The sequence below is a fragment of the Contarinia nasturtii genome, unplaced genomic scaffold, assembly GCF_009176525.2.
Source record: "Contarinia nasturtii isolate CC-2019 unplaced genomic scaffold, AAFC_CNas_1.1 Cnas_scaffold_285, whole genome shotgun sequence".
Lineage (NCBI taxonomy): Eukaryota > Metazoa > Arthropoda > Insecta > Diptera > Cecidomyiidae > Contarinia > Contarinia nasturtii.
This window is the reverse complement of record NW_022197640.1, coordinates 2,061,543-2,077,082: the sequence shown is the minus strand read 5'-3', so window position 1 is coordinate 2,077,082 and position 15,540 is coordinate 2,061,543. Positions and strand designations below refer to the sequence as shown.

At 34.3% G+C, this 15,540-nt stretch overlaps 2 protein-coding genes across 6 annotated transcripts; both read right to left on the bottom strand.

Annotated features, from left to right (window-relative positions):
* Positions 1-189: 189 nt before the first annotated feature.
* On the bottom strand, positions 190-11,137 carry LOC116337693 (LHFPL tetraspan subfamily member 3 protein). Of its 5 annotated transcripts, none has more exons than XM_031762461.1 (7): positions 11,030-11,137; positions 5,730-6,049; positions 5,299-5,432; positions 4,961-5,087; positions 1,196-1,336; positions 995-1,096; positions 190-884 (listed from the first exon to the last, which is right to left on the bottom strand). In XM_031762461.1, exons 2-7 carry the CDS (start codon positions 5,869-5,871, stop codon positions 670-672), a joined length of 861 nt encoding a protein of 286 aa, XP_031618321.1. In that variant the 5' UTR covers positions 5,872-6,049; positions 11,030-11,137; the 3' UTR covers positions 190-669. The 5 variants fall into 5 exon arrangements, with proteins under 5 accessions (XP_031618321.1, XP_031618320.1, XP_031618322.1 ...); XM_031762460.1 differs by having other exon boundaries at positions 10,855-11,078; XM_031762462.1 differs by lacking the exon at positions 11,030-11,137 and adding an exon at positions 10,570-10,658.
* Positions 11,138-12,526: 1,389 nt separating this feature from the next.
* On the bottom strand, positions 12,527-15,480 carry LOC116337505 (nucleolar protein dao-5-like). Its single transcript, XM_031762115.1, has 7 exons — positions 15,265-15,480; positions 14,548-15,162; positions 14,276-14,458; positions 13,902-14,138; positions 13,514-13,820; positions 12,780-13,429; positions 12,527-12,710 (listed from the first exon to the last, which is right to left on the bottom strand). The coding sequence occupies exons 1-7, from the start codon at positions 15,370-15,372 to the stop codon at positions 12,552-12,554; spliced, it is 2,259 nt and encodes a 752-aa protein (XP_031617975.1). The 5' UTR covers positions 15,373-15,480; the 3' UTR covers positions 12,527-12,551.
* Between the last annotated feature and the right edge of the window lie 60 nt (positions 15,481-15,540).

Sequence of the window (15,540 nt, the reverse complement as noted above, 5' to 3'; positions counted from 1 at the left end):
TGATGAATCAACGATGCTTGTGAATTTGTCGAATTCGGATTCTATTAAGCGATTTGCTTGCAAAGCGAATAAATAACACACCCACATAGAGCTGCATACAGTTTGAACATTAAAAGCGATTAAAAGAGCGTATGTCCCTTTCGCCTGCAAGCATTTTTTTTAATCATACAAAATTCAAAGTTGTGCGTATGCTGTTTTGCAATAAATTTATTCAAAATTTTCAATTCAACTAAAATACAAATACAAATATGCGGCTCGCATAAAAATGACATACATTTATCGACTAAACAATTTCAAATACAATTATGCATAACAATATATGCAATCCGTTTTCCATGTCGGTTTTCTCTTCTATGATTGGACCATTTTAAAAAATGTTCCACATTCCATATCGTCGCTAATCACAATGCAATTGAATTATAAATATAATAAAATCTCTTACAAAAGAAAAAGTCTTAAACATAGAAAATTAAATGCGAATGAATAAAGTGGTTCGCATTCGAATAGAATTCATTTGAGTTGTACAAATTTGATGGTGTTGATGTTGGGTCAAGGAGCCCAGAATTTTATGACAAAAGTATATGTAGCATGTATGGAAAAACGATCACGAAAACACAATGAAACAAACGAACTAACAAAAACGTATTAAGAATTGTTAAATAATCAAGTTTACAATTGGAAATGATGCATGGAATTGTGGAAATCGGGTCGATTGTGATTGTAACGACTGGATGTGCGATTTGAAAACTGTGAAATGCTGTCGTCTCCATTTGCGGTTTGCATATGATGTGGTGGAGCAACTAGCAACACCGGTTGTAAATTTAGCGATTTTCGTGAACCAGCTATGCTAACGGCGTCCGTTAAATACGCATTATTTACCTCGCCTGAATGTATGCACACCAATCGAACGACGAAAAAAAAGAGAAACACATACAAAATGTGATTAGCATTTTATGAAATAATGTGAATTGGTTGCCTGAACGTGTAAAATTACCTTTAAACATAGAATTTTGGTACATTGGTTCGGGTTGTAATCGTACATGTCGTGTGGCTAGTATGAATGCTAATGTGGCCAATATACACGCATCAATGCAACCTGTAAATGCGAAAATAAATTTAATACAATCGATTGGCTGACAGAGAGAGAGACCGTCAAATATTGATGTCATTTTAATGATAATATGCTGATAATTACCAATGATGGCCAAGGGATATGCCCATCGTATTCCGCATAAGCCGAGCTCAAATCGATTGGATTCTGGGCCGCATATTTTTCGAAAATCATTCGAATTCCATCCAAACGGAAATGCAACACATCCCACTATCATGCTGATTGCTGTAAGCAAAATATCGACAAATTACTACAATGAATTACAACCGAAAGTACGTTATTACATTCGAATAATAATGAATGGAATTGAGCGTTGAACCAAATAACAAGTTACATATGCACAATTTGAAATAACCTAATGAATTTTGAAGCGTTTGTTTATCGTAGCGTGTGTACATTGGCGCCCTGAAAGCGTGCAAGTCAAAATCATAGTTCCTTATGCGTGTTTAAAATCGTTGTAATACATTTGAATGTGTCTTGAATTCCGAAAACCGCTTCCTTTTCCATTCGAAATAAACGATTCGGTTGACGGCAGATGAAACATCAGGAAAGTATTCAAATAAAAAGACCCTATCATTTTTCGATGTAAAGAGATATTAACCAGCAGCTGTTTTTTTACAGCAAACTCTCTTGTTTTTGATACACTTTGCTGATACATTAATTTCAATCAAAGCCAAATCGTGCATATGTGATTTAATTATTATTATAACATACAAATCAGATGCTAGTAGTTTAATTACACTAGAGAGTGTGTATATTCAAATATCTCTTTTTTCTCATTTCGTTTCTAATCTATTCCACCTTTTTGTTATTATATTTTGCCAGTAAGATCTGTTGTTTTGGCTCTTAAGCTCTTATGCAAATGTCTATGTAATGTTTCTCCTCTATTTAGCGTCTATAATGTAAAAATTTCAATAAAAAAAAATAATAATACGAAGAGTGGCTGAATTCAAAATAAATATTAAATCTGAAATACAACTTTCTCAAGTTCAATTGTAGCCTGAGTTTGTATAAATTTTTCAATTGCCTCTGGTTGCATGGATCTTTCGTATTATTTTTTTGTTTCGTTTCTTCTTCATTTTTCTTCTGCATAAAATACTAGCTAGATAAGCGATGTAATATATACGAAAATGAAAATTGTATTGAATCAATCGTCAGCGGGTCGACTTTCTCTAGCACGTCTGTAGGTGACTTCAAATAAAAATTGTGGATTTAATTCAATATCACAATATCAACGATTAAATATCGTCAGATCAGCTGTCAAAACAATTAGTCTTGGCATTAGCACTCGACTTTTCATGATTTAAGTGTGAAAATAGTGAGCAAAAGAAGGTACAAAAACAACGCACTCTTATTTTTTTTTTTGCTATTGATGCTCTATTTTTCGCAGACTCTGTGTTACAATTCAAATGCGGTGTTCCGTTGATTTACGCAGAAAATTTAAAACAATAACAAAAGAGCCGCAACAGAAGCAACAACAGAAAATAATAATAATAGAATTGATTCACACACATCGCCTTTGAATAAACGGCACTCACCGTCGCAAAACGTGTGTAAGTGTATATGTTATTTATAGCGTATTTGACTTCACTTCTCTACCTGCAACAATATGAATATATAGACCAGAATTTACAAAAAAAAAAACTTTAACACTATATTGTTGACAGTAAAATAATTGCAAAACGACGAATAAGCCGAATAAAAACCGGCTTTTAGATTGGTCGCAAATAACCGTTAAGTTAACGTGTTTCACAACACACCATTAGTAAGTTATACCATTACAATTTCCCGAATGTATTGTTTTTGTGAAATGTTGCGGTGTGGGGCAGCTTTGGACTTTAAGCCAAAAAAAAAGAGTTCAAATGTAACACCAAGTTAAGATTCACGAAGCAATCAAGTGCGGAATCGGATTGAAGATATTACGAAGCCGTTCTATTGTCTGCACGCCATTCAAGTGGTGCATGTAATTATCGAGACAAATTCATTAGTTGTGGCAATTAATCTGTTCGCTGTTTTTATTTGCCATGCTAACCAGACGATTTTATCTTTCATTTTTTTTGTTTTCGATCTTAATTTATCTCGCTCGCAGAATCATCCAAAGCATCGTTTGGCTATGAAAAAAAACCCGCTGGAAATCGATTATAGTCGCATTGTTATACGATTCACGATAATTAATTGGAAACCGTTTAGGCACTTCCATTAACTAATTTGATAGTTTTTTTTTTATGCGTTTGTTGTCGAGCGCTCAAGACGATAACAACAAGCAAAAAAAGCGAATCAGCTAATCGATTTATAATGATATGTACTTTTCGGTATTCATTGTCCATTGAGTTCCTCGTTCGTTCATGCGGATCACATATTTATACACATTTCATTTGGCCAAATCATACCGAGATGTGAAGCACACGAAACGCTTCATATCACACATATCCATTTCGAAATAGATCATACCTCTTGAATGGCATTGAAAGAGTGTACAATTTTATTTAAATTTGATGATATATTTGTTTGGTTCGAGATCGAGTGCGCAGGGTGTGCAGTCTGATGGAAACTGTATTCGAATTGAATTGAAAATGGAAAATAAAAGTGCATATAGCCTATTGCACTCGGTAGTTTTTATGCGTCACATCTGCGAAAATTAATTCGTTTGGCAAAAATGGTTATTATTTTGTTTTGTATCTTTCATTCTTTCTTTCTGTGTATTCATTAAATATTCAATTTTTTATTCTCGGTCTAGGCGAGAAAGAGATAATGTGCGCATATGTATCGTATTGTTGTTGTTGTCGTCGTTTTTTTACCTGTAATAAAGTGTATATGCATAAAATGTGTACGCCACTTTACTTGCAAACGCATCAGCGGTACTCTCGTCTCATTGTCCTATGTTTCAAAGCCTTTTTATCATGAACATTCTTTAATCGCTTGATTCTATTTTCAATGGCCTATAACATTCAATTCTGAACCGGTTTCTTTTATAAAGCATAGAAACGTTTTTATTAAGTTGGAATCAACAAGCTAGTTGCTTTTGTGAATGTGTTTTTTTTTCTCCGGTGAATTGCATGCCAGCGAGTGAGCACTCAAAGTGCTTTCTACGATGACTACGACGATGATGATAATGACGATGGCATTTAAACAGTTCAATGTAAACTGCTGCATCGAAGAAACTGATCTCAATTTTATGATGGTCATAAGTTTTTGTATGCATGTGTTCGTGTATATTGGCAATGGCCGCGTATTGAGCAAAAATTTTCACTCTGTTTAAACCATCAAACGTATAATTGTTCTACATAAATCTTGTCTAAAATGGGTGAACAGGTAATGATAAATTGATGTTTTGATCACAGCACTCATACAATCGTCCATTATAAACGGCGTATATTGCCAAGTTTCTAATCCTTTATCGTGACGTTCACGTGAATTGCGATCTTAAATTATACGGTCAATATATGTGACACGACATTGGTGCCGTGCACCATTCTCTTCTGGTTTTCTTATTAACAATTGATGATACCGCCTTTGCTTGCAAAATGTCGTATCCAAAAACCATTTACTTGAATTAAACGTAATAAATTTTGTTTGTTTTTGTCATACTATACACTATTTTTTTTCTCTCTCTCGTTATATTTGCGCCACAAAGAAAATATATATATATGTGTGGTTTTAGTTCAACCATATAATAACCATTTGCATATGAATGAGAGCATGATAGAAATTCAACATTGAATATTATCAAAAGCAATGGAGTGAAATGTTTGCGTGCAAAATCTCCATTTCATTGGTGATTCACCTTTGTAAACACCATAAAATGAATCAAAAACAATAAATCAACGCTTACTTGCTAATTAATTTTACCTGATAGAATTTGCATCCAACCGCAGATATGAAAGACAGTCGTCGATTTGAGGAAAAATAAAAAAACTAGAAATAAAATGGTGAGTACTGCTGTGACAACCGATAGACCAACGAAAGCCGTCGCCACCTAATTAAAAATCCGTTCAATTGAAATATTGAATATAAAACGTGAACAGAAAAAAAAGAATTGAAAGAAAAGAAAAATCCATAAATCAAACTTTTCGATCGAATCGGAAGTGTATGAAATGAGGAAGGAAAATGGTCGATGTATTATAAGAAAAAGTAAAAGTTAAGCTATTGAAATGAACGAGAGCCATATGGCAGTATGAAACAATTACCTGAAACGGAATCGAAGGTATCGATAGAAAATCGGCCAACTGTTTTTGGCAATTATCCGATGTTTCGTCACGTTGGCATACTTGCCATAAGCCTAAACGACCTGCATTCTCTGAATCTAAATCACCAACCCATTCTAATAAGATGAAATGAATTTAAAAAAAATAAGAAGAGAGAAACAAAACGATGACCAGAGAGAAAGAGAAGAGATAAAAACAAGCGAAACGCCGTTCAATTCAATTTAATTTCAATTGTATTTTAACCATCAGAATCGAATCGCAATTGACCTGACACACTGTAGGCCAATAAATAGTTGTGTCGAAAATCGTGTGATTCAATCCATTTCAATTGTTTGCAGATTTTTCCATGTTTCACGACGTTGTTTGCGCTAAAAAGTGAAAACCGCATTCAATTTTACATTTTTATTAATTACCTGGTGTGAAAAACGCCACCGCACTTATAATGGCATAGCATATTGTGAAAATTGCCCATAGAACTGCTATCGCTTTCGAGTTTCGAATATAATTCGTTGCATGCAAGTGATTCGAATCCACATATTCAATTTTTGTACCCATGTTTTATGTCGCCGGCGTCGTTGCCACTTATCACCTCGAGCGTATTCAACGTTATGGTGTTTGATATTTGCCACTTGGCCAGTTAATTTGATGCTATCTTCAAAATCGATTTGCAAATTATTCGATTTGATTTCGTCATTCAGTATACATTTGAAAGCTGATTATGTCGCGATATTGGCTGAAAATGGAGAAATTTGTTATACGCGATGATTTTTTGTTGTACTAAAGTAGTATGTCTTTCATAACTGATTTGGTCCAAGTTTTAGCCCATTCCATATGTATTACCCGTAAAAAGAGAGTAAACACATCGTTTATGATCATGCCAACAAAATTATTGTCGAGTCACGACAAACCATTTTCAGAAGTAAATATCTCGATTTTTACAACATTATAAACAGAAAACAAGCAAAACTGGCAAAAATTCAATTCCATTCGTTTTGCGATTCAAATAAAATCAAATTAAAGCACATTTTCAGCAATTTCTTCTCACAAACATCCAGAATCTGAGTGGATGTTTTTGTTTTTTCAATTGTTCAAGTTATTAAACGGGATTGCCATACTTTGATCGCATAAGTTGATGTACTTTTAATTTGCCGTGAGAGAAGCTGCACTATTTTCACAGCAGCATCGAAGTTATAATATTTTTTTTTATAAATAACATGTAAATGATTTTTAGACACGAAACCCTTGGGAACACTTTTAAAAGTGCGCAAGAGAGAGAAGACAGAAAAATAATACAATTTACGAGCATCAAGCCCTATTTTTCTGAGAGAATATAAGAAAAGAGTTCATTTTAGTTTTCCCGTTAAACGTGTCATTCGGCATATAAATACGATTGAAATGCCACCGCAAAATGCTTTTCATCATAATTTAATACAGTGAAATGGAAGCGGAAATTATGACAGACTAACTCAAACAAAGCAATAATAAAAAAAAAACGAAATGAAATCTTATTTATATATACTTTTTGACATTATTATTTCAACAACAAATGAAACATAAAAAAAATCGGATGAAAATAATAACACTAAATTATGGAAAGACGAAAATAAAACCAAAAAAAACTAATGAAAGAGAAAGATAATGCTGAATTGAAAATACGGAAACTCATAAAATTGTTTGTTTAGCTTGAGTTTGTATTTGTTTCTTTTACGCTGCAAATCATATTTGTTCGGTGCTTGCGTCTGTATTGGTGTGGTTGAACGCCTTTTTGTTTTTTTCATCACCTCACTGTCATCATTCGTAATGAACGTTTCAAATTTTTAATTGTTTGAAATTTATCTTCGGAGTTTATTGTCCCTTCATTGGACATTTCTTCAGTTTCATTTTCGTTGCAATTTATTTCGCTAATAAGCTTATCTTTTACTCTCTTTCACTTTTTTTATATTCATTTGATTTTTAAAAAAACGGCTTAAACAATGACCAAATATAATTATACAAATTGCGGTATGAAATTATACAATAAAAAAAAATTGCATAATGTCGTCTTCGCACTTCGACTGAACAATTTTTGTGTCTTAGCTCATCAAATTCTACATCTTTGAATTTGAAATTGTACATTGCGTACAATTTCTTCGAATACAAATAAAGTTTAAAAAAAAACTATGAATATTCACGAAAATGCAAATGGAATTTCTTATAAGCATTGTTCGGACGCAATCAATGTTGCGTCTCATTCTTTTCTTCAACAAACAAAAAGAGTTTATTACTATGGGCGGCTGACTGTATATAAAAATGTGTTTCCGCTTAAAATCACTTTTCTTTCACTCGAAAGAAATAAAATGCGGCTATTCTTTGAATAAATTCGGCTGGTTTTTTGGAGATTTTGTTGCGTGTCGACCTTTTCGTACATACGACTTTTGTTCTCTAATCGTGCACACACACACACATGCAAAGAACCTCATTTGATTTATTATTCAAAATTTCGTCTGACGTATGGATAAATTTGTTTGTGGTTTTGGTTCTCAAAATAAAGCAACAATTTGTCCATATATGAATGGAAATCAAATACTCTCTCATTTCATTTCGTTTGCTTGATCTTTTCAATGCACTCAACCACGACCGAAAAAACTCATTCGGAACAAACCGAACTTTTTTTCCCATCTCAAGTGTATGTGGCTGACCACTTCTTGACGATATTTTGCGAAAATAAATCAACAAAATTTATTGAAGGAGAGCATGTTTGCACACAATTGTGTCGATTATTGCCACCATTACGAGGTCGAACCATACAATGAACGAGAGATACCACGAATTGCATGAAATCAGAGTGTGGAAAGTGTGGCCATTGCACTATTTCATTATCGTCTTGACAAATGTATTCTTTTTTTGCCAATTTTGGTGAGTAAATGATAATGGTTAAACTAAAAGATTATCGAAACATTGGTGCTTTTTTTTGTGTTGCACACTCCGCAAAAATAGTACATTCCTCTTTTGGTTATTCGGGTTCATCGTACAAAAATTGTTCACAAATTCTTCTTATTTGCACACCGTGTCGCATTTTTCATTGGATTGATTCGATATGAAAACAGAAGTAGATTCGTTTTTATCTTCTTTCAGTGCCCTCCATCGTATCTATTCATCATGCATTTTATTTCATTTTGTATCTTTTACGCGTGTGCTTCTTTTTTAAGTATCTGTTTTCATTGTGACCTATTGGGAAACCTTTCACAAAACGGCTTCACGATGCCGTTTGCACAAACATTGGGCATACCCAGCAACAGCCGTACAACAAAGAACAAGCAGAAATACACTCAATGATTACCAATACATCTTGGTGGTTCTTGGTGTTGTTTGCGGGCACACAAGATCGCTTATATCGAAAGCGAACGAGTAGAAATTAAAAGAGAAACAAAAAAGTTAAACATGTTAGCTTAAACAGGAATGACGACGGTTTTGTGTTGCATTCTCTGTAAATATTAATGATAATATCGGTGCTACGTTTCTATATGTGGTATCTGTTGTTTGTTCTCCTTCAAACACATACTTGTAGTGGCGATAATGCTGTTGTTGATCATCATCATGATGATGACAATGTCGATGGACTACATTCAAGAGTGACTAAAAAGCATAAATTTCTGTGATATTGGAAATTTATGTTCTTATTTTCATTTCTAATAGCTTTTTGTACCTGTTTTTTTTGCAATATTCGGGAAACATTTTATTGGTCCATTGTTTGTTGGACAACGAGTGCAGAAAATGAACGAATATATTTGTGTGAATGAATTGCGATGATAGATGCTGAAAGAACGGCGAATGATGCAAAGTCTTACAATGTATTGTTTCAGCAAAGAAACAAAAAAAAAATGCGGTCGATGTGTTGGTATGGGAGTTGTAGTTTTTGTTTTGTCTTTTGTCTTCTTGAACATCTGAAATCATTATTTATAAATAGGAAATCGACGAGAGAATATACAACTGTAAATTATGACAGACTCATCGTTTGGCGCGTGATTTGATTCGTTTTTTTTTAGTTTTCGAAACTACCATTAAATAATGATCTTTTGTATCCAAACAATGCGGTATTATTTTTGCGATGTTGTTATTCTTCTTTCGAAGTAAAATCCAAAAACATTTTCGAAATTGAAATTTTGCACACCGTATTCATGCACAAAAATGTTTGAAGGGTTCGAGAGTAAATATATAATCATATTTTTTGCACATGCCATTCAATGAAAACAACACCATTGTTCATTATCTTTGGCTTGTCTAATCTGTTTATTTGGATGTGATGACAGGACGGTACATGTGAACGAATTAAAAGTGAAACGAAAAACTATACGGAAAAAATGAAACGCATTGGAAAAGTGTCTCTGAATGAGTTTACCCGACAATCAGAACATCGAAAACTTGTTTTTATTCGGTTCACCACATAAAAGCATATATATACACACAAACAGATAATACACACCGATATATATGTATCCGCGCATACATAACTTCTTCGTAAACCGAAATGTTCGAATGATATTTGGGTCTTTCGTAGCATTTTATTTTCTAATGTGCGGTTTACTTGAATGGCCCGAAAATGAGATGCAGCACATAAAAGCCATTCTATGCGAACTAGTCGAAAAAGACACTGAAGCACGTAGGTGCAATTGAAAATTCATGTGTTTAAACCGATTGTGGCGGCAGAGAGCAGAGATAATATATGTACACATATGGGATCACATTTCATAAATGCAAAACCGTGACAGTGTCCACATGTCTACCATTGAACACTTCATTTAAATTTCATTTAGACACACACACACATATAGAGAGAGAAAGAGAGACGATTGGTTTGGTTGAATTGCTTGCTGCACTCCAGCAGCTACCTACAATAACAGCGCACATATCCGTTTAACATGAACTCGTCGGTGGTTATGTGTTTCGTGACTTTCGTCAAAATAAGTATATGTGGTATCGCTATAAATTCGAAAAATTCTCTCTTCCTTCTCGGTGAAACTGACTTTTATCTTTATCTCACACACTATGCAAACGATTTGTATTCTTTTATGTTCCGGGCATAATTCAATATATTATTTTTATGTTCACATCTACATGAATGCACAGCCACACACAAATGGGTTACGTTGATAAATTGTGCCGTTATTTGTTTATTATTTTCTTTTTCTTGACATATATGTATGAGTGCATGTGCAATTGATATGCATTTTTACTTTTTGACCAATTATAACTTTTTTATTTCATTCTACATACAAATATGTGTCTGTTTTTTTTTTGTTTTCATTTGGTTTTATACACACACATATTTTAAATGAACCAAATAAGCACTACATAATCGCACAGAGTTCAATCCAATTACAAATGCCGAATGCCGATTTTGAACTCGTTAATCACTTGTGCCAACAGCTCGAGTACACACCAAATCACGACTTCTTCTTTTCACAAATAAATTGAAGTGTTGATCACTGCATTTGCGATCAGATTCAGTTCGAAAATGAATTTTCGATCAAAAACTCTATACTTTTAAATTATCCATACCAGTTTCTGGGTCTTTATATTTTTATTCTCTTTTTGGTTTTTTTCTATTTGCTGGATCTTTCACTCTTGGAATTTGAGCCGTGCGCATCGCACGCGGCTTAGCGATAGAATGAAGTTCACAAGATCGAAACAAACAACAAATTTACACGGATATCACGGAATTGGCGATACTCACTTTTATAACGGACTAACTTAACCACACGATGGCAGAGAACCGAATGAATGTGCCGCGAATTGTATGTGCTGCTATTGCTTCTGCTGTTGTGCTGCCTCTTAATATTATTATTTTTTTCTTTTTTGTTTTCTTTTCGCTTCTTTCTTTCAGCTTGTTATGTTCGTCTTCGTTTCGTTGTTTTAACGTATTTTATTATTGTTGTTGCCGTTGAGTGTCTTTTGCTGCTTTTGTTGGGCGAAGCCACAGCAAAATATCAGAGAGCCAACCTATGCTTGTGACGAATCGATACTCTTTCACGGTCGACACACAAAGAAAGGTATGTGATGTGTGTGTGTGTGTGTGTGTGTGCATGTTGTTCATCTACTTTTCATTCACAATGGACAGGCGACAAGCAAACAAACAAGCACCACACATTGGCGTCTGCATTCCCTGTATGAATATTTATATCGCATACATTATCAATGAATGGATCGAATGCAAATATCTTGTAAATACATTTTAAATAAATGAAAAAGATAGAATAAGAATCTAATAAACGCTAAATGAGTCTCTCAAAATTCAAATTGAAAATTTGATGATGTTGAAACCATTTGAGTGATGCGAACATCATTATTACTACTTCTACGATCATTGTCAGATGAGTGACCTTTTTTTTTCTTTTTATCGTCAGCTTTTGTTTCGATGCCTTCACGATTCATTCATAAACACTTCAAGAATCGTACATTCAATTGAAGATATACTCTTATTGGTTCGCAAGACCAGCGGCAGAAAAGAAAAAAAAGCACTCATCAAAATCATCACGATTCGTACCGAAAACCGAAAATGAAGATGCCACTCATCAATTGCTACTTTAACATTGGATCGATTGTTCCATAAACAATAAATAATAACAAACATTATATACTTTTTTTCCTTCTTGACATTTATCATATTTAATTTTTTTTTCTTATTACAATTTTAATAAATGCACATTCACATCGATCATCGTTTTTATATTCTCGCCTATTTGGTCATGTCTATGTATTGTAAAAAAAAGCGTTCCTCATTATTATTATTTATGGTCACTCTTTCTTATATCAACGAAAGACACGCTTTGTTCAATTTTAATGAGGCTCCATTTTTACAGTGGATCCCGGGGAACGGCCGTTTATAAATTACAACACATTTTTGCGAGAAAAAAAACATGAACCCATTCTAATATTATCGTTTAAATTAGTAAATATATTTATATTTATTAATTGGAAAAATAATTCATTATTTGTATTTATCATCTAAATATAGTTGGCATTCAATCCAAATTTAAACGAAAATTATTCAAAAATTGATGAAATTTTCCATAACATATTTCATTATTTCAAAATAAGACATAAGTGGTAAAATCTATTCAATTTAAATGAAATTTCATGAATAATAATGTTTCGTTCTGTCAATTGGTAATTCCCTAAAATTATGAAATTGAAGTAGAATATTTAAAAAAAAAAAAAGAACTAGAGCTAGTCCGTTCGTTTTGTATTCGTACATTTTAATCCTCAAATTTAACGGAGTTTACATTTACTGAATCAATAAGACCGCCTTTGTAATTTCCGCGCTTTTTCTTTGTTTTTTCATGTCTAAATGATTTACCGCGTGTATGCTTTAAAATCTCATTTGCTTTTTGACCCCACGATCCTTTTGCTCCTTTCTATATGTAAACAAGAAACAATTTCGAATTAAATAAACATTTTATTTCCGTTCAATTTGGTAAATTTACCTTTGCATCAAATGAATTATTTGCCAAGCGTTCGTCGACTTCGACTTCTTCGGTTTTAACTCGTCTAAATGGTGTGTTTGATTTTGAATTTGAGCTTTTATTAAATGAATTATTTGTGTTATTTGCCTTCTTGGCGATTGGTGTTTCAGTATCTTCCGACGCGGAAAATTTTCTCTTTTTACCACCAGCTGGCGTAGCATTATTTTGTACGACTGGTTTTTGTTCTTCACTATCGGAGGAATCTTCACTTGATGATTCCTTAGCCGGTTTCTTAATGGTTGGTTGCATTATACCACCCGATACAAAATTACCGTACTTCAATGTATTATGCGGCGTACTTGTTTTTGTTGGTGACAATTTGGCTGTTGTTTTTGCCACTGATTTTTCTTTTTCATCGTCGCTATCGCTTGAGTCCGACGATGATGAATCTTTCTTTTTAGCAACTGAGTTATTTGCTAATTTTGGCTTTTTTGCTGCAGTTTCCTCTTCATCTGAGCTACTGTCTTCCGATGAAGGTGATTTACCATTTACGGTGGCCTTTCCATTGGTGAGTGGCGCTTTCACAGCAGGCTTCTTTTTTGCCGGTTCATCATCACTGTCATCACTTGAGTCGGAACTTGAACTCTCTTTCTTTGACACTTTTTGAACAACTATTTTGGAAACATTTTCGATGTTATTCATTTGAATTTCAAAGAATCTATTAAATAATTTATGAAATGGACTATATTTGTTACCTTTTTGTGCTGGTGTAGTCGGTGCCTTTTTCTTTGAAGCCTCTTCTTCTGAGCTACTATCTTCAGATGATGATGATTTGGTGGCCACTTTATTTGGCGTGGTCACTTTCTTTGCGGCGACCGATGGCTTTTTTACTGTTTTGTCGTCTGAGTCACTGTCACTCTCTGATTCAGAACTCGATTCTTTTTTGACAAGTGGTTTTGCGACTGTTTTAGCCGGTGTTGCTTTTGCCGGAGTCGGCTTATCATCTTCACTGTCGGAATCATCGCTTGAACTTGAGCTCTTTTTGTTGGCTTTAACCGCAGGCTATTCAATTTCAAAATAGAATATATACATTTCCATTTTACTGAGGTAGTTACGATATAAGAAATTTTTAAACAAACATACCTTGGTTACAACAGCAGGCTTGGTCACTGGTTTTACTGTTTTCTTTTCATCTTCCGATGAATCGGAGTCACTGCTATCAGATGATTCTTGTTTCTTTTTTGGTGTTGGTTTGGCTGGTGTTGGTTTGGCTGGTGTTGCTTTTGCAGCGACTGTTGTCTTCTTTTTAGCTTCTTCATCGTCCGAATCATCGCTGTCACTGTCTTCATCAGAACTATCTTTCTTTGTTTTAACTATTGCCTGAAGAGCATTGATTTTTCGATGAATATATATTTTTGGCACAAAAAATGACGGTATAATTTCGTTTAAAGTACACCTCACAAGATTTTTATCGGATGGGTACATACGAAAAGAAAATAATGTGATAAAATAATTACCTTTGCTGGCTGAGCTGTAGTTTTTGCAGCAACTGTTTTGGGTTTTTCATCTTCCGATGAATCGGTGTCGCTGTCCTCTGACGACTCCGCTTTCTTTTGTGTCACAGCTTTAGCAGGTGCCGGTTTTTTCTCTTCTTCACTGTCAGAGTCGTCACTTGAACTCTCTTTCTTAATGGTTACAGCCTTTTGGAATGAACACAACAAAGAAATCAATAAAAAAAACCATCCATGTGTCACGAATATAAAATATCAATTTAACAAACAATAGTTACCTTTGCTGCGGCAACTGGTTTGGCGACTGGCTTTACTGTTTTCTTGCCATCCTCCGATGAGTCGGAATCGCTGCTGTCATCAGATGATTCTTGTTTCTTTTGTGGTGTTACCTTGACTGGTGCTGCTTTCGCAGTGACCGCGGCCACCTTTTTGGCAGCCGGTTTTTCATCTTCCGAACTACTGTCGCTCTCCGAATCGGAACTAGTATCTTTTTTGGTTGAAGGTTTTTGTGTCGGTGTACTTTTAGCTGGTGGTGCCTTTGATTTTGGTTTTTCGTCCTCGTCTGCACTGCTATCCGAGCTGCTGCTATCCTTTTTCGCTACGGGTTTTACCGGCGTTGGTTTTGAAATGGATTTGTTTTGCACTGGTTTTTTATCTTCCTCATCTGAACTGCTCTCTTCTGAACTGCTACTGTCTTTTTTAGTAGCTGCTTTTGCCGGAATTACTTTGGCCGCTGTTTTATTAGCGGCTGGTTTTTGAGCTGGTTTTTCATCTTCAGAACTACTGTCATCTGAATCCGATGATGGTGCTTTGAGTTTTGGAATTTTATTGGAACTTTTTGCATAAAATGCAAGCACATCTTCCAGTTTGGGCGAGTCTTTCGGTAAAACCGGCTAAAATAAATGATTTAAACAAATAAATATCACGAAATACGCATTAGAGTGTCGAGAATCTATTTAACACACGAAACCACGTGCGTTACTGTGTACACTTACCGAGTTACATTTTGATTTAAATACACCAGCCAAATTACGATCTTTTCTCAATAAAAATTCATGCACGATTGCAAGCAAAAATTCAGAATTTGATTCAGTTGGTGCCATTTTCAATTCAACAAAAAAAAACAAAGAATTTTAGATGTCTGATTGCCTGTCTATGTCACTTTAGTGCGCACACAAATTTGATAAATAAACGATTTGAAAAAAAAACGTGAGCACGCTTTTATGAATCGGCATGAAGTTGGTTGCATGAAACATTGATAACTCCGAATT